The sequence below is a fragment of the Nomascus leucogenys genome, chromosome 13 (genome assembly GCF_006542625.1).
Source record: "Nomascus leucogenys isolate Asia chromosome 13, Asia_NLE_v1, whole genome shotgun sequence".
Classification (NCBI taxonomy): Eukaryota; Metazoa; Chordata; class Mammalia; order Primates; family Hylobatidae; genus Nomascus; species Nomascus leucogenys.
In genome coordinates this window covers 47,753,473-47,772,082 of record NC_044393.1, presented here as the reverse complement: position 1 = coordinate 47,772,082, position 18,610 = coordinate 47,753,473, and the positions used below count along the sequence as shown (strand labels likewise).

Below are 18,610 nucleotides of genomic sequence, written 5' to 3'. Positions count from 1 at the left end.
CTGTCTCATGTAGCTCATCCTTCAGGAAATAGGACACCTTCCAACTAACACAGTTAGGCTATATCCCCCAAGGTATTATGTTTTTCCTTGAATGGAGTCAAACTCTTTCCAAACTCTAGAGAATATGGCCCTGAAAGAAACTACGCCTGTTCCTGTGATGAAATGACCTAACAGGAAAAGCACTCGGCATCTTGCTGACAAGTCAGGAAGAACTCACAACCCGCCCAGTGGTCATTTTAGTCAATTTTAGGGGGAAACAGTTCTTTTGAACAGACCCCCTAAAAAAGGCTTGAAAGAAAAGTTAGTACATTCCAAAGCTGTGATTAGAAATCATCTGTAATTCTCTACCAGGAGAAGAGCACTTTATTATTACTTAAAATTACTCTAGTCCAATAGCCAATTGCTATATTTTATGTTAACTTTTATTTACAGGAAGTACAATGTATTCCTTTTGGTGCACTGTTCCATGAGTTTTGACAAAAGTTCATACAGTCAAGAGGCAGAAAATCCCCATCACCCAAAAAACTTTCCTCCTGCTGCCCCTTTTCCCACTCGCAGTCCTGGCAACCACAGATCTGCTTTTTATTCCTACAGTTTTGTCTCTTCTAGAATGTTATACAAATGGAATCATACAGTATACAGCCTTTGAGTTTGGCTTTTTCAAGCATTTATTCTTTATTAATGTGGTTGCGTATATCAATAACATGTTCTTTTTTATTGTTGCATAGCACTCCCTTGTGTGATGTACCACAATGTGTTTATCTGTTTTCCAGTCTGGGAACATTTGGATAACTTTCAGTTTGGACAATTATAAATAAAATTGTTATATACATCCACACACAGATTTTTGTATAGAATTTAGATGTCCTCTGTCTTGGGATTGAGGGGCTCTATGGTAAACCAACTGCTATTTAATGTCTAGAAAATGTGACAGTCCTCAGAGTCATGGAGCCTAGAAACAGTGCGGTTGTCCCTGGAGTTCAGAATGCTTTACTCTGTAAATATCATTCTTACTTGGATAGCCTTGGTCTGTGAGTAAATGGGCTATGATAGGCATTGTGTAGCCATTCATCCTAGCTCTGTCCCCAGAATCATATAAGGACTCAGGCTGTGAACTCTGATGCCTTCAGTCCAATGAGACCAAAATATCACTTGCCCATTTTTATTTTAGGTCTCGTGTCAAGCTAAGCTAAGATACTTCATTCCTTTTTCTTTTCCCATCAAATTTTGTATCTTAAAAGTTTCAAAAAGATATATAAGCAAGTATATCTCGAGATTTTTAACTGAATGAAATAAATTTAAATAAAATTCTGAGTATTTTTCCATTTGATTTTTTGGAAAATATATGCAGTTCCCAAATTTGAACAATAAATGTGCATTTATAATGTAAGATTATGCTCCCAGAAAGCTAAAAAAAAGTTAGAATTATCATAATTACATAATCCTTATTATACTTCAACTCTTACACATAATTTTTAATCATTTAACTTCAAAAAGATGAATATTTTTAAATTTTTTTTCTTTTTTTTCAATCACTATTGAGCACAGTTGAGTTAAATCCAGTAAGTATTCTGTTGGGGCTAAAGATTTTCTGTTCAAAGCACACGTAATGATTTCTCTCTTGTTTCAATTGTATTAAATTTATGAGACCTCTATTTTATCTCTAGTGTCAGTTTATTTCATTTCCATTTTCCACTTGTTTTCCTAAAATAAAAACAAAATGCAATTAAAATGTGTAAATAATGCTGCTTACAACACCTCCATAGCTAAATGTGGTATAAATAAAAGTGGCACTAGCACATTAAAAAAGGAGGCTTGAAATATCAACATTTAATATAAAAAAGTACAAGTACAGTAATGGAAAGCTGAATGTTTAAAGATTTGGAAACTCTTGGAAGCATGCTTATGTTGCTCTACCGAATTCCAAAGGCAAACAGTTTTATTTTAATAATTTTGTTAGCTGGGCATGGTGACATGTGTCTGTAGTCCCAACAACTTGGGAGGTGGAGACAGGAGGATCACTTGAGCCCAGGAACTTGAATCCAGCCTGGGCAACATAGCAAGACCCCGAATCTGTTTTTTGTACCTATAGTTTTGTCTATAATAATAACAAAATAATAATAATTTTGTTAATGTTCAGAGCATGAGTGAGCTCCACCTGACAACTCTTATAATGTCAAATGATACTGATGTCAGCAAAACAACTTAGACAATTCTTGAAATTTGCTTATTTGTTTATCTGATACATTTGTTGAGAGTCTATTATGTGCAAATGGTATCAAGTAAAAAACCCAGTGCGTATCCTTGAACCACTTGGAGTGAACTGGAGGGGATGGAAAAGCGAGGGACATCTGTTCACAGCAGAGTGTCATGTGGGGAGAGGACATGTCCTTGAACCACTTGGAGTGAACTGGAGGGGATGGAAAAGTGAGGGACATCTATTCACTGCAGAGTGTCATGTGAGGACAAGGAACAGGGAGGCACGGGGGTTGGATGAGCTCTCTTCCTGGTTCTTGAAAGTGCCATGAATGATGGTGGTAGCAGGAATGGCAAAGAGCACCATGAGTTAGGGACGTGTCATCTCCAAAAGGTCTAGGGCAGAGTATTTCCTTCCCAAGAAACCAGTGTCCCATAATTCACCTGCTGGAACCCCTGTGCACAAAGGGATTGTGTGATTAATGTAGACTTTGGTGTTTCATCTTGTAGCAACTTAATAAGGTATGTGCCCAGCTTCCAAATGAAGGCTATAATCATTTTTCCATAGTTTATGAATTATGAAGTTGGATTCCCATCCCAAATGCCGTCCAAGTTTTTTGGCTTCAAAACCAATTAAAATGATGAATCGCTGTGAAAAGAACCAGAAGTGCATTTAATCTTTCTTCAGAACAGTTGGGGATCAGTCCTTTTTTGTCACATTTCACATTAGCTGGGAACATAAAATTGGTCTTGTTCAAAGGTAAGATTCAAACTACTTCTTCATGAAAGAGAACCAATCTACTTAACTTTTTTTTCCCCAGCTATTATAAACACAAAGTGCCTTGTACTTCCTTTCTGCTTATCTCCTAAGGTCACGACACTCTATTTCCATCTTCTCCTCTTAGCAATGTTATCCTAAAAAGAATCATCAAAGCTAAGATTAACTGTTACAAGAAAAAACAAATAAGCGAGAAGATTGCTGACAAGTTTTGGGGGTTGGTTTATTATGGATGCAAAAATGAGTAGAAACTCAAGTCCCTGAGTCCACCTTTCATGACGATAGTCCTGATCTTGCTATCATTTAATACAACGTAAGTCTTAATGTTCTCACTCAGTGCTGAGTGTGCTGGGATAAGCAAGGTGTTCACAGTCTTGTACATTTTTTTCTTTACTTTTTATCATAAAAATGAGCTGCAGATGTCATGCAGTGCAGAGAGACGAGAATGCTTTCTGAGTCAGAAGGTCACATTTTTTGTACTCAACCACTTATAGCTGGAAAAGCTTGAGCAAATTACATAAACTCATGGAGACTCAGTTTTCTTATCTGTAGAATGGGGGTTATAATATTTAATTCTCAAAACTGCTGTGGGGCTCACATAAAATTAATTTGTGCTGAATTACACATATTTGTAATTTATACATGAAACTTATATGTATACGTATAATAGCAACAGACCCCTGATACAGTATTTATTATTCATATACCTGTCCTTTTGACGGAAGGAAAAAACATCATCTAAGATGTGTTTAAGACAGTGTTTCCAATCAATGATATTTGGACACAACAACCCCTTCGATGAGGTGACTCAGCTATCAGTGAACTCATCTTTGCTATTTTTAGAGCTGAAAAAGGAGAAGCAGGTGATACTGAAGTTGTGTAATCAGTCTCAGGGGGAGGGCTATAAACTAGTGTCTCTGTCTCTCTCAGGACATCTGGACTCAAAGGTAGTGGCCTCAACCTCACCAGCCATTCAAAGACAAGCAGAACGCTCACAGAGGAGGCAAGGGCGGAGAAGCTTTGAGCATCTCCACAGCATCAGAGAACACCCAGTCAAAAGAGAGGGAAACACAAATTGACTTGTACCTCGTCACCTTGACAACACAAATTTAGACTCTGGTTGCTACATTATCTTCTGGTTCCTTTTCCAGAGCTGCTCTCCTTGGGCTGATTCACACGGTTGCTATTGTAGACCCTTGACTGTACACCCAGTCTTTGTGAAACTCCAAGAATCAGGCTTCAATTGTCCTTTGAGCCAGCTACACTGGGCCCCTTCAACCCTCAGCCTTCTCTCCAGGCAAGTCCGTAACTGCAGCTGTGGTAAGCCCATCTGCAGGCTGCCCTCCTCCTGTCCTGAATCCCGGAGGGCATCCCTGTGTGATCGCTGGCCTTAACCTCTCATTAAGCTATCAAAGCTACATTCCACTGCTTTTCTTAAACCCACGTATTTTCTATTTCCTTCAACTTCAAATTAGCCATTGTTTCCACACCATCTTCTCATGACATGATAGGGAATGAAGTGATGATGGCTCACAGCACTGTTGGGGCTGCTTTTACAAGAAGCTCACTCAAAGTCAACTTATTTTTTTTTTTTTGAAACAGGGTCTCACTGTGTTGCCCAAGCTAGGATGATACAGTTGCACAATCATAGCTTGCTGCAGCCTCAACTCCCAGGTTCAAGAGATCCTCCCACCTCAGCCTCCTGAGTAGCTGGGACTACAGGTGCGTACCACCATGCCTGGTTAATATTTTTTATACTTTTTTAGACATGGGGTCTTGCCATGTTGCCCAGGCTGCGTCAAGGTCAATTTTGTCATCATGGGGGGCACAGAGAGACCTCAGCAGTGAAGGCCACTAGGAAATGGGAGAAATCGAACCAGGCTGGAACAAGGCTGGGAGAATCGGCCAGTTCTAGGGCAGTTGCCTAAGTAGAATGGGTCATGAATTCGGATCTGCTTCAAGCGATACTCAGGTCAAATTTGGACAATGAGGCCAAGCAAAGACTTGAGCACAGAATCAAAGCACACTTAGAGTTACCTATGTGCATCTCCATTTTTGCTAAATCCAAATTACACCTTACCATACTGTTAACTTTTATTTGTCTATATCATTTGTTAGAATCTAGAAAACATACATTGTTTCTTTCCAGGAAAAAGTCAGGGTATAAAAATAAGTGTGTATTGAAATATAAGCACATTAAAAAAAAATTAGCTCCTATTCTCGTTCCTGCAGCTTGGCATTGAGTTTGTCTATAATTGGGTGTATTTAAAATTTTTAATTTTTAAATACACCCAATTTGAAAGAAACTTTAAGCGGCAGGAGTCAAAAATAATTCAGACCGTAATATTCATCAAAACTTGTTTAATAGCAGGAAACCCTCCACTCTGAAGTTTTACTCCTCTTTCTTGCAGAATCAATCCCTCCAGCAGCCCTCAACTACCAGAAGCACAAAAATTCAATTTTTTTTTTTTGAGATGGAGTCTCACTCTGTCGCCCAGGCTGGAGTGCAGTGGCATGATCTCGGCTCACTGCAACCTCCACCTCCTAGGTTCAAGCAATTCTCTGCTTCAGCCTCCCAAGTAGCTGAGATTACAGGTGCCCGCCACCATGCCCAGCTAATTTTTGTATTTTTAGTAGAGACAGGGTTTCACCATCTTGGCCAGGCTGGTCTTGAACTCCTGACCTCATGATCCACCCGCCTCGGCCTCCCAAAGTGCTGGGATTACAGGCGTGAGCCACTGCCCCCGGCCAAATTCAATAATATTATGCTTAGTACTCACACACTTTCTCTTGTTTTCTTTTGCTTTCTTTGGCTCATTAGAACTCTCCTTCAGAACCAAAGAAATCCATTGTGACAACTCTGTTCTCAGAGCTGACTTTTTCCATAGAAAGAACTTCAGTCTGAGACATGCCAAGAAGTTCTTGACGCTCCCAAAATTAACACCTTTCTGTCTTTACTATTAGAGATTAACTTGTTTCAATGCCCATTCTCTTCTGTTAAAGCAGATAATATTGGGAAAGGCAATGTCTGAATGTATTTCGGCCAAGATGTGAATGGTTTATCAAAATCAATTTCTTCCTGTGGAAGAGTTTAGGTGGAAGGGGAGGAGAGAAATCGAGAGACGATTATAACAGGGAGGCTATGGATGCAGAAAGGAAAAGCAGGGAATCAAAGGCAAACCTGCCACCCATTTCACAAATAAAAGAATCAGTATGGGCTGGATGCAGTGTCTCATGCCTGTAATCCCAATACTTTAGGAGGCCAAGGTGGGAGGGTCGCTTGAGGCCAGGAGTTCAAGACCAGCCTGGGCAACACAGTGAAACTCTGTCTTTACAATTTTTTTTAATTAGCCAGGCATGATGGCACACACCTGTAGTTTCAGCTACTCAGAAGACTGAGGCAGGAAGATCACTTGAGCCCAGGAGTTGGAGGCTGCAGGGAGGAATGATTGTGCCACTGCACTCCAGCCTGGGTTACAGAGTGAGATCCTGTCTCCAAAAAAAAAAAAAAAAAAATGCAGATTCAGTCAGTCTGGGCTGGGGCCTGAGATTCTGGATTTCTGACAAGTTCTCAAGTAATGTCAGTGCTGCTGGTACACATATCACATTTTAAGCCACAAGAAGGCTAGGATATGAGGTATGAACAAAGGTGTTAGCTCAGTGGTTCTCAACCTGGACTATACATCAGAACCACCAAAAGAGGTTTTGTTGGGTTTGTTGGTGGTTTTTGTTTTTTTTTTTAAGCTCCTGATGCTCAAGCCCCACCCCAGATTAATTAAATCAGAATCTAGGAATTGCTCAAGTATTTGTATTTCTAAAAGCTCTCCAGGTGATTCTCTTGTGCAGCTTGAGTTAGGAACCACTGTTAGTTGATAACTGAAGGTGCCATTAAAAATTCCATAATAATATATTAGCTCATGAAGGCTAATGAGACACCCCAGCTAAGGGCATCTTCCTCTGCAATAGCAACTTGCTATTGTACAATGGGGGCAAACAGTTGGTGCTCAATAAATTTGTTCAATGAAAAAAATAAGTGATTGGCTGAATGCATGAATGAATGGAAATGTTTGAAGTCAACAGTCTATAGAATGAAAAGGATTACAGTCCTATTATCAAAATGACAAGTGGCAGGATGAGTATTTAAAGACAGATCATCTTTTCCATCACTCTTTCAAATACCCCATAGAAGTACTTAAATCTTGGCCCACTTTTAAGCCTGACTTTGTTAATAATTGGAGGAGTCAAAGCCACAAATTTTCCATGCCATTACTTTATTCCAGTGTTTCCCAAACCAACCAACAGTCACTATACACTTTTGCTACTGGTGTTATTATTTACCTAGTATGTTTCTTTAAATTGACTCACTTTTTAACATAAACAAGTGTATTTTAAAGGGAAACTATGAATCACTATTTCAAATAGAAAAGCAACTAATATTCCATGACATCAGTAAAATTGACTGTCAAAATAAATGCAATGTAAGCAACTGAAGCAGGGTGTTTCTGCCTGCCAATGCTTGCCTCTGTCAGATAAGAAGAAGGATTAACAAGTATAGGGAGGTGTTAAAGCCATGGGGGCACTTAGCAGAGACTTTGTCACGGTGTAATAAGAAGGATAGCAGGAGCGTTTTGCAAGGAGCCACAGTCCTGCCGTGCGATGCCATGTTATTTAACATGGAAAGCAGGCACCACGTGTAAGCATCTCATGGCATTTTCAGTCAATGATTGTCAAGTTGTACTCAGAAACCCAGGGGCCACCAGGTAGTGTTGAAGAGGCTCTAGAAAAAAGAGGAAGTATTTCAGATTCTGAGGAATTCATTCATCAGTGTTAATTGTCTTATAGAGAGTATGATTTTTATTTTTTAAAAAAAATCCTACTTCTATAAGGAACAGCATAATCAACAGAGAACAAAGAAACAGGTTGAACCCTGCTGTTGAAATCAGGAGAATTAACCTTCTCATTGGAGGCATACTTGCTGGTTTAGGCCTCAAAGGCATTACATCAACCTTGGATGAGACAATTTACTAAATAAAACCATGTTATTAAAAAAATGAATGGACCATACAAAATAATACATTTCATGTGCTCCCCTAGCCCTTTAGTGAAGTATGGCCCTCTGTGGGAGGTTAAATTGTTAGCTAAATGTGTATACTTGGATTTAAACAGAATGATCCACTGATGTTCTAGGAAGTAAATGCACTAACTTATTCTTTTTTATTTGCCAGGTATTTGTTTTTCTTTTAAACAATGCATGCAGTAGAATATGATTCATATAATTCTGATGCAGAAAAGCAAGATTGCACACTTAGGAGAGAGGCCTCTGGAGCCTGACTGCCTGGTCTAAATCCCTGCTCTGCCCTTCATCATCTGTGTGACCTTGGGCAAATTATTCAATCTCTCTGTGCCTACACTGCCCTGCTTATGGGATGAGGATGACAATAAGGGTATTACCCACATAAGGACATCATGAGGATGAGTAATGCATACAAAATATCTAAGAGTCCCCTATACAAAATATGCACTCAATATGTGCTACCTGATATCATTATGGTAAAAAAAAAAATTACACAAAATGTTATACAATGAAAACTAAGTCTTCCTTCCACCCTAGACCCCACGCCTCTCCCCAGGCAAAGCACTATAAAAAGACTGTTGTGCTTCTCAGAGCTACCTGTACTTACCATCAAGTTCATCCCTCTCTTCTATGCAAATGGGAGCCCACTATACACTGTATTCTACATACTGCCTTTTTTGCTTAACAACATTCCTTGGGAAGGAGTTCATTGCCAGTTTCATATCTCATTCTTTGCCAGAGCTGCAGAGTTTTGCATCATATGGGTGCACCAGAATTTCTTTAACTCATCCCCAGTGTTGGAGATTTAGGTTGTTTCTAATATTTCATTATTACAGTCACCGCCAGAATGAATATATTTAAATATACATCTTTCATTTATATGGAAGTATGTCTTTAGGGTAGAGTCTTAGAGGTGGAATTGCTCGGTCAAACAGTCCATTCATGTTTATTTTGATAGATATTGCCAAGTTTCTCTTCAAAGAGATTGTGCCAACTTCCACACCAACCAACCACATACAGAAATATTTGTGTCCCCTCATTCTCAAAATAATATTTTAAATACATTAACAAGATATACAAGATAATCAAGTTTTTTAGTCTGCTTGAGCTGATATAACAAAATATCTTAGACTGAGTAATTTATAAGCAACAGAAATCTATTGGCTACAGTTCTGGAGACCAGAATTCCAGACCAAAGTGCCAGCAGATTTGGTGTCTGGTGAAGGCCTGTTCCTCATACACAAGAACTTCCTGCCACATCTTCACATAGTGGAAAGGTTAAACAGGCTCCCTCAGGCCTCTTTTATAAGGGCACTAATCCCATTCATGAGGGCTCCACCCTCATGACCTAATTACCTCCCAAGGACCCCACCTCTTAATACAAACACACAGGGGGTTATATTTCAACATATGAATTTTGGAGGGACACCAACATTCAGACTATGGCACCGAGGAATGCTATTATATTGAAACAGTTATCAAAAGATTGAAATTACACATCTGTGAAATGCTAACATATGCCCTTTATTAATGCATCAAATAACAACATCTAGTGGCAGGTAGGGGTGTGCTGAAAAGATACTTTTTAGCATACTGGCAACAACCCTAATGTGGAATGAAGATACATATTGATGATATGCTCACAGGTACTGCTAATAATACTGTTGTTTGTACTTCCCATTCATAACTGAAGGAAATGCTTGATTTGAGGTGGTGGCTAGTGCAAATAATGATGTAAATTTTTCCACCCAAGTTTTAGAGCCTATCTTGGAGCCAGCTCTTAGAGCTTCATTCCAATGAATGGCAGCTTATTTTTAATATATCAGGTCAGCTCCAGGAATGTACGCTTTTAGGGAAGCTCTTAAAATTCATGTGTGGGAATCAGCCTCCATCTAGCCTAATACATGCTTCACTGGCCTTCTAAAATAGCAAGCCAAGCAAGAAGACATAGATAGGCAAAGGCCACTCTAAAGACGCCCTCCGGAGGTGTCTGCCTCGGCTGTTACTTAGAGCAACTGTTCGCTCCTTCCTGCAATACAGCTGCGCTCCTCCACCACAGGGTTTTGGAAAACATCAATTAAATAATATATTTTAAACAACTTTGAAAAAGATAAAGGGATCTTTTTAATTTGGGGCACCCTATTAGCCATTAAGAATTAATGTTATTATCTCCTTGTCTCTTTAGTGCTTAGAACCTCACCCAAGTCTGCTGATAATGGTGTCAATGAGGGCCAAAGGATGGAGCTGCTTAGCTCTGGAAAATACTGGCCAGGCACAGAGGCTCATGCCTGTAATCCCAGCACTTTGGGAGGCTGAGGCAGGCAGATCACTTGAGGTCTGGAGTTCGAGACCAGCCTGGCCTGGCCAACATGGCAAAACCCCATCTCTACTAAAAAAATACAAAAATTAGCCAGGCATGGTGGCACACCTGTAATCCCAGCTACTCAGGAGGCTGAGGCGGGAGAATCACTTGAACCCTAGGGACAGAGGTTGCAGTGAGCTGAGATTATGCCCCCGCACTCAAGCCTGGGCAACAGAATGAGACGCTGTCTCAGGAAAAAAAAAGAAAGAAAGAAAAGGCCGGGCATGGTGGCTCATGCCTGTAATCCCAGCACTTTGGGAGGCCAAGGCAGGTGGAACACGAGGTTAGGAGATCAAGACCATCCTGGCTAACACGGTGAACCCTGTCTCTACTAAAAGTACAAAAACAAAATTGGCCGGGCGTGGTGGTGGGCTCCTGTAGTCCCAGCTACTCAGGAGGCTGAGGCGGTAGAATGGCATGAACCTGGGAGGCAGAGCTTGCAGTGAGCCAAGATCACGCCACTGCACTCCAGCCTGGGCAACAGAGTGAGACTCCGTCTCAAAAAAAAAGAAAAGAAGAAAAGAAAACGTAAAATGTCCAGCCACCCAGGACACAACTGTGTGGCCTGACGGTTCAATTGTATCACACCTCTTATCTGGAAAGTGCTCCAGTGACTACAGAAGTTGCTAGAATTTCCAGAAGCAAGAAGAGAGTGATGGGAAAAAGTGTCAAATCCACAGTGGAAGAACCCTGTGCCACTAGAAAATTATATGACCCTGGCAACCTTAGGATTATGGAAGAAAGATTTCAAACAAATTTCTGACTATGTGTCTTTTTCTAAATTTTTTGAATGCTGAAGAAATGTTAAATTTCATTAAGTTTTACAACCAGGTTTAATATAGACATAAATCCCTTTAATGTTTGTTTCAGTCAAAAGTGAGCTGAACATTATCATTAAACCAGTGCATGTGGGAGAATTATTTGAGGAAAATCAAAATAGGTACAGTCGGGAACATTAAGCCATGGCCATGTTAGATGCAAGTAGGCGCAATAGCAAAATTGTTTAGGCGCTAATGGACTGGGCTATTTTGCTTCTCAGTTTCCATACAGATGAGCTTTGTTCTGGGGCAATATGGTTGCAGTTTGAGAGTCTATCTGGAGGAGCTCATTTCTCTTTCATTAGTCCATGAGCACAGTGCAATTTCAGCTAATACTGTTACACAGCTCCTAGCTGGGTTATTTGGTTAAACGCCTTCAGGGAAAGTAGCAAGACAGAATAAAAGGACAAATGCGATGTGGTTTCTTGTTCTGAGTTCCTGTAGCTGTGGAATTACATTGGCAGTTAATCATTGCCACGTTGTATTCGTGATCATAAACTCCTATTATTTAAGATGTTATTCAAGTCTCACAAGAAACATCTTGTCTTCTGTGGCGCAGTTTCCTCGAGGTCGGGTTTGTGCACAACTATAACTATAGAGACCTGTTTCTTGTGGTTCATGGACATGCTAGTAGGTATATAGTGCCACTTGTGTGAAATTGAAAATGACATTCCCTACTGGTGGGTGAACTGGGAAACAGCACCCTCTCTCTGGGCAAATTAGAAAAGATGTCCCCTTCTGGGTGGACAAATGAGCAAAAAGCAGCCCCTCCGGGCTGACCAGTTCTTTTTTAAAGCCTCCTCCACCTTGGGGTGTGGGGGTGGCGCACATGGCTTGGTAAGTCCAATGCAGACCCTAGTTGCTCCCTGTGGGCAGGAACCCCTGGTGCACAGCCTGCACAACTGTACACGACAGCCCTGATTACAAAATCCATTTTCACAATTTTGTAGTTGGACCACAGAGTTTGCCCCTCAGTACTCTAAAAATATCTGTTCAATCACATCAGTGGATGTCCATATTAAATACATTAGCCTTCTTTCTTATGGCACTGCCACTCTCTGCCAAGGGCAGTGCTCTAACCTGGGAAACAAACAGGACACTCGTAGGTGGAGAAACAGAAGAACTAGAGGAGGGTGACCCCTAGGGGCTTGACCAATGGTGGGCAGTGGAGTGGTGGAAACCATGGTGGCACCTCTTCACCGTCGCAGTGTAGTGCTCTCCTCAGCCTCCATCAGTACCCGGTGAGCTGAGGCTGAGTATCTGCCTGATAACCCACCTTTGACTAGCATAAGACACAGGAGGAGCAAGCTTCAAACTCCCAACAAGGTAGTCAGACTAGTTCATACCAGATTCAGTGGCTGTAGCCCAGGAGAGAACGAGGTACGGGGCATGTACGTCTCAGAGCAAAGAGATCTGCCCAGAAAGACAAAGACTGAATGAGATGCTGTAGTGTGGGCTATCAGAGGGCAACCTGGGAGCCCAATAGGCCTAGGACATTGGTCAGGGATTGGCAAACTCTTTCTGATAAAAGGCCACTTGGTAAATACTTTAGGCTTTGTGGGGTTTTGTCACAACGACTTATCTCTGCTGTTAGAGTGCAAAAGCAGCGACTGGCAATTCATAAATAAATGGATGTGGCTGTGTTCCGATACAACTTTACTCACAAAAACAGGCCATGGGCTGATTTAGCTGGTGGGCCATATTTTGTGACCTTTGCTGTAGGTGATCAAAGAAAGAGGACACAACAGGAGAAGTCAGGTGAGGCATTGCCCATACTGCGTGGGGCAACGTGCTTGCCACCTTACATCCCTTGTTCCATTTTATCCTCACAGCAACCAACTAGTAACAGTTTTACCACCTACATTTTGAAGATGAGGAAACTGCAGTTTCTAAAAAATAGGAAAATTTCCAAGGTCAAAAACAGCCTTATTTCAAAACCAAGTCTGTTTGACTTGAATGCCTCTCTTCCTTCCCCTACATCAAGCTGGTACCTACAGACCTATTTGTCTAGGGCAGCCCAGCCAGGGAAGCCCACTGATCACAGAGGCATTAAATTCCAGATTTGGGGTATGGATGGGCAGTGCCAGGGCCAGGTGCAATCTCAGGAGCCTCAGAAGCTTCTCTGTGGATGTAAAAGCAATAGGCATAGCCACCATTGACTGCAGGAGCTCTCACCTCTCTCATCACCAGCCGTTCAGATAGACAAGCCCCAAATCTGAAAGGTGTCATCTGTGGGCCTGCGTCTTTGATAGCCAGGCAATTACAGCACCTCATATATAAAAAGCCAGAGGAATCTGTGAATATAATAAGTGACTGTCCTTTCTTAGCGTGGTGCAGTCCATCTGTTTGAAAAGTACACACTGCAAAAAATGCCAAGTTGTAATTATTAAGCTTTCTAGCTGAGAGCAAGTCTCATCTTTCTTTCTAATTGTATATTCAAATATTCAGAAATTAAGCCTTAGAATTATTATATATCAGGGATGGGATTTTTCCCCCCACGCATTAAACTTTTAGAAGAGAACATGAGCCATCATCAGAAGTTTCTCCCAGAAATAACTCCCAGAGAAGCCCTGAGGTCAGCTTGGAATCAACCCAACCTTCTCACTTTCAGTGTGATGGTACAATGATAATTCAAGTTCTTAATGATGACTCTGAATCATCTCTATCCTGAATCATCAGAGATTAAATTATTTTCACCAAACAGCTAGTATTTTCTAAAGCAGGAAAATCGATTAAAGGATTTCAGTAAAAAGTTAGAGAAGTCCAAACAAAGCGAGCATCTGGCAAGCCTCAGTGACCAGAACATTAAATTCACCAAACACCACCTGCTCCAAATGTCCATGTTAATGGCAATTATAGAAAACTCCAGTATCATTCAAGGCCAGTTTAACTTACTCAGTACACAAATAACTTTATGGGAGACAGCATTGTAATTCAAATCAATAAATGACTCGGTTTGGCTGTAAAAGCGTAAACAGAACTCTTGCAAATTATTGTTCCTCCTTGCTAGAAACCATTTGATTTTTAGCCAGAAAACCCACAGCCAAACAAGAATAACAACTGTTTGCCTTCCTTAATGTTCAGTGTAGACTGTTACCCAAGGAATTAAGCATTAGTCATCAAAACTTAATTGCAAAGGCAACAAAATAATTGGGGTTCCTGAGTTATCATCCATTTCAACATTCAGAGGCCAATTTGACACCAGAGAATACACGGTCTTTCTTCTTGTTATAAAAGTGGTTGCGGAGTTCTGAGGGTTCTCTGCTGTGAGCTCTGCTCTCAGAACTCTCCAGGTCCTCCTTCCAACCCCTGCCATGTCCAGCCAAACTATCTTCCCAGAGTCAGGAGCAGAGCCAAGAGCCTCACCCAGACAGAACCCAGTGATAATTATCAGCCCAAAAGATAAGCCCGAGTGGAAAGTTTGAGAAGCCAGTCACTCAGGCAGCAGCTACAAAGGGATAGACACTCTCTAGTTTTCCCTCACTGACTTCATTTCCCTCTGCCAGCCTGACAGAAACATGGTCTCAGTCTGCTCATGTTTTGCCCCTGTCCTCCCTGTCTCCAGAAGCGCTCTCAAGCTTCAAAAGATTCATACAGCCTTCCAGAGAGGGAGACGGGGGCCTAGTGCTGGTTTTCATCATCTGTCCACTCCAGCTTCTGCAATAACAACATTCCCATTGGCCTCAGCGGTCAGTTCACCCAGATCCTACCTAAACCCTGGATGCTTATTGTCCTGACCACCCAAATGTCCTAGGCCAGCTAGTTCTCAGTGTCACATCCTCACCAACCTCCACTCCCTGCTCTGCACTGGGGATCAAGGGAATGCAGGGTGGAGCTGCCCCAAGCCTGTAGCTCAGATGCTTCACAGGAGCATTTCTGATCTGCAACACTATGCCCCTATTGTGAGCTGAGTCCCAGGCCACTCTGAGGTTGGACATCCCAGCGTGCCCCTTCCCACTCCAACAGCACAGCTCAGAAGGAAGAGGCAGCCTCAGGGGCCTGCTGAGTGGCCACTCGTGCTGGATTTCCACCCACCTCACCTTAGGGAATTTTAATTTTTTCTAAAGAGAAACAAACCAGATTGGGCAGATACTCTTCCAAATCTACTGCTTAAGTTTCAATCTCAGCTTTGAAGCCCAGAAAAAAAAGTATTAACTTGTGTTTCTCTCGATATTCCTACCCCACTAACTATACCTAAGAATGCTCTTATCTCTGAAAAATTCAGAGGTTAGGAGAACAGAACACACTTGGGGAAGACAAGTTACTATTTCAAAATAGTATCTCTGAAGAAAACGGAAATCCAAATATCACATGGGAAGTCAGTGGGAGAAAGGCCACTTTCTCCCAGGAACAAGGGTCTCCCAGGAACAAGGATTGTGGGCCAGATACAGAATTAAACTTTAAAAGTGAATGAAAGCAATCTGGGGTCTAAGCGGGGAAGAAGTCGAAAAACTGGCGACTTGCTAGTAATTATGGTCAGTGGAGATGAGAAGACTTCCTCCTCTCTGAAAGCCAAATGTTGAATGAAGACCTAGATCCTGGAATAAAGGATCGACATGCTTAAGACTCCAGGCAAATGACTGGGCCAAATTTCAGGGTGACTCCTGCCCAAGTACAGCAGTGGTTTCAATAAATTAGCATTACAATTCTGATTATTACAACTATAGGTGATTTTGTCATCTAAACAATAAAACAAAAATTAATGGAATTAGTGGAGTTGCTCTTAAAAGCATTATGCCACTACATTAGGCTTGTCACAAACTCCAGTGTGTCACAAACTCCAGTGTGTGTCACAAACTCCAGTGTGTCACAAACTCAAGTGTGTCCCAAACTCAAGTGTGTGTCACAAACTCCAGTGTGTCCCAAACTCAAGTGTGTGTCACAAACTCAAGTGTGTGTCACAAACTCCGGTGTGTCACAAACTCCAGTGTGTCACAAACTCAAGTGTGTGTCACAAACTCAAGTGTGTCACAAACTCAAGTGTGTGTCACAAACTCAAGTGTGTGTCACAAACTCAAGTGTGTGTCACAAACTCAAGTGTGTGTCACAAACTCAAGTGTGTCACAAAACTAGTGTCACCTTATGATAAAGCACAGTTCCTAAATATGTCTCAGGACCCATAACATCAAGAAATGCCAAAGCTGGAATGTGCCTCTAACCCAGTGTTTCCTGGCCCAATGTATACTGTGAACCAAGAAGCCATTTGGGGTCTTCATTTCAGACCCCCAAAACAATGGAGAGGAGAATGAGATGAGGAAAAAAGGAACTCGAGAGAGATCAGCTTCTCCAGGCAAGCAGAGAAGGGAATGGGGAAGGAATGGGTTATTCACTAAACAATGGTGGGTCATCTCCCGTCATAGACCAGAATAAAAGGCAGACCAACTAAAGACCTGTTAAAAAAAAAAAAAAAACCCACAAAATTGCTTAGACAGTTTTAGTGGCTACATAATTGATTTATGTGGGGGAAAAGATTCTCAATGGGAAAAAGGAAGGTGCTGGATGACAGAGAATAGTACACTTTTGACCATATGCTGTAGGGCATAAGAGTTCATACAGATACTTATTGAAGTTTGTAATGGTATATTTCTTTGTTTGATCTTTCGATTGATGTCTGTTCCCACAACTAGGCTATAAGTTACATAAGGGCAGGAATGCCACCATTATATTCCCATACTTAGCAAAGTCTCTGACATATATTGGACTCTTAATGATATTTGTTGAGTGAATAAATAAGGTCAATTGTGGACAACGTCAGGGCCTTGGGCAGGGGTTTAAAACCCATAAGGGGAAAGGAAACCAGCCTATGCTATTCTAAAGGAAGAAGCTGGATGTGAGCCTTCTCTGTAAAGCAAAGAAACTCTAGAGGCCATCTCACTCGTGATGTGAGAACTAGAACATCTGGCCATCTGTCCAAGGAAGCATCAAGGAAGCTTACCCTACACCCTGGGTTCCAGGTGAAATCCATTAACCCACATGGGATACATCAACTTGAAAGGAAGACAGTCCTGGAGAACACAGGGCTTAAATTTGCTAACCCCTTGAAGGCTTGAAATAGGATGAAATGGGGAAGCCTGAAAGAGAATATCAAGAGAGGATAGAAAACTCCAAAGACATGCTTTGGCTCCAACACAATTTTGTAAGGGTTGGTCCAGTGCAGCACACTAACCCAGCACTCCAGGGAAGACTAGAAGCATTTAACGTCTCCCAGCACTTTCCCTTTACTGCACCTCTGGCTGTGCGGACCTAATGAGATGCCTTGTGTTTTTCAGAATGCCGAAGCAAGTTACGACTTCAGCAGCAACGACCCTTATCCTTACCCTCGGTACACAGATGACTGGTTTAACAGGTAAACTGGGCCTTGGAAGGTCTCTTTGACTTTAGGCTTTGGGGTTTTATTTTACTTTGTTTCAGGCTTGACTACCACCAGCAAAATAATCCCCATGCTTCATTAAATTATAATGTGATTTTTCTTCTTGGTGGCTACATTCTCTAAAGTGAAATTTTTAATATTACAATCTTCCTCTAGAATAATCTTTTGACTGTTTTGTTCTGCTGAACTTGAAATTATTTGCTACTTTAATCCATTAAAGAGAAAAGGAAATAGAAATAAGAAGTTCTTTCTCAACCCATTATGAGGTGATTTAAAACATGCTGATTTTGCTTTATGTGTTGAAACTATTGTAGAGAATATTTTGCCCCATGGGTCTGTGTCTATGTGTTTTTGAAAAGCATTCTGTACGTTTTCTGCTATAACCCCATAACAGCTCATGGAGTCCCTTTCAGCAAAACAGTAAGTGTGATTGTCAGAGGTTTGAAGTATTGCTTGGGACAAAGATCCTATCATGTCAAACTACCCAAACAGTCCTTCCAAGAGTGTAATTTTCTTTCAGCTTGTTTTGCCACTAAACATGGAAATGTGGTCTCTTTTTTCTTCAAGTAAACATTTTGCTTAAATGGTTAATTACGTATAAGAGATATGAAGAAATAAAGATGTGTGGCTTGCTCAATGAAAGAATACTATAATTTTTAAACCTAGTGTTTCCCTGTTATTGATGTCCTTGGGTGAAGTTAATAAAAACATATGAACTTCAATTAGTTGTATAAAAATACATGATGTGCAGAGCACTTTATCCATTTTTTTTATTATTTCTCATGGCACTTTAAGTAGTAGATAAAACAAATGTTGTCATTTTCAGTTTAGTGATAAGGAAACAGGCTCAGAAGGGTTGAAGGGCTTCTTTGGTCAAACAATTAAAATTCAAGTGAAAGCCAAGATTAGCCCCATGCTTCAAATTGTTTCCAAATCCACATTTGTACTATTCTTTGCTGAGTATCATTTGTATTATGTGATACAGGAAGCATGATGACCAGAATATGTTCAA

General features: G+C 41.0%; 1 protein-coding gene across 1 annotated transcript in view; it reads left to right on the top strand.

Moving 5' to 3' along the window:
• The window catches only part of PCSK2 (proprotein convertase subtilisin/kexin type 2), a 259,315-nt gene that overhangs the window by 163,194 nt on the left and 77,511 nt on the right, over positions 1-18,610 (top strand). The window contains exon 6 of the mRNA XM_003268203.4: positions 17,498-17,574. Coding sequence (XP_003268251.1) covers positions 17,498-17,574 — 77 coding nt within the window. The remainder of the gene's footprint in view (positions 1-17,497; positions 17,575-18,610) is intronic.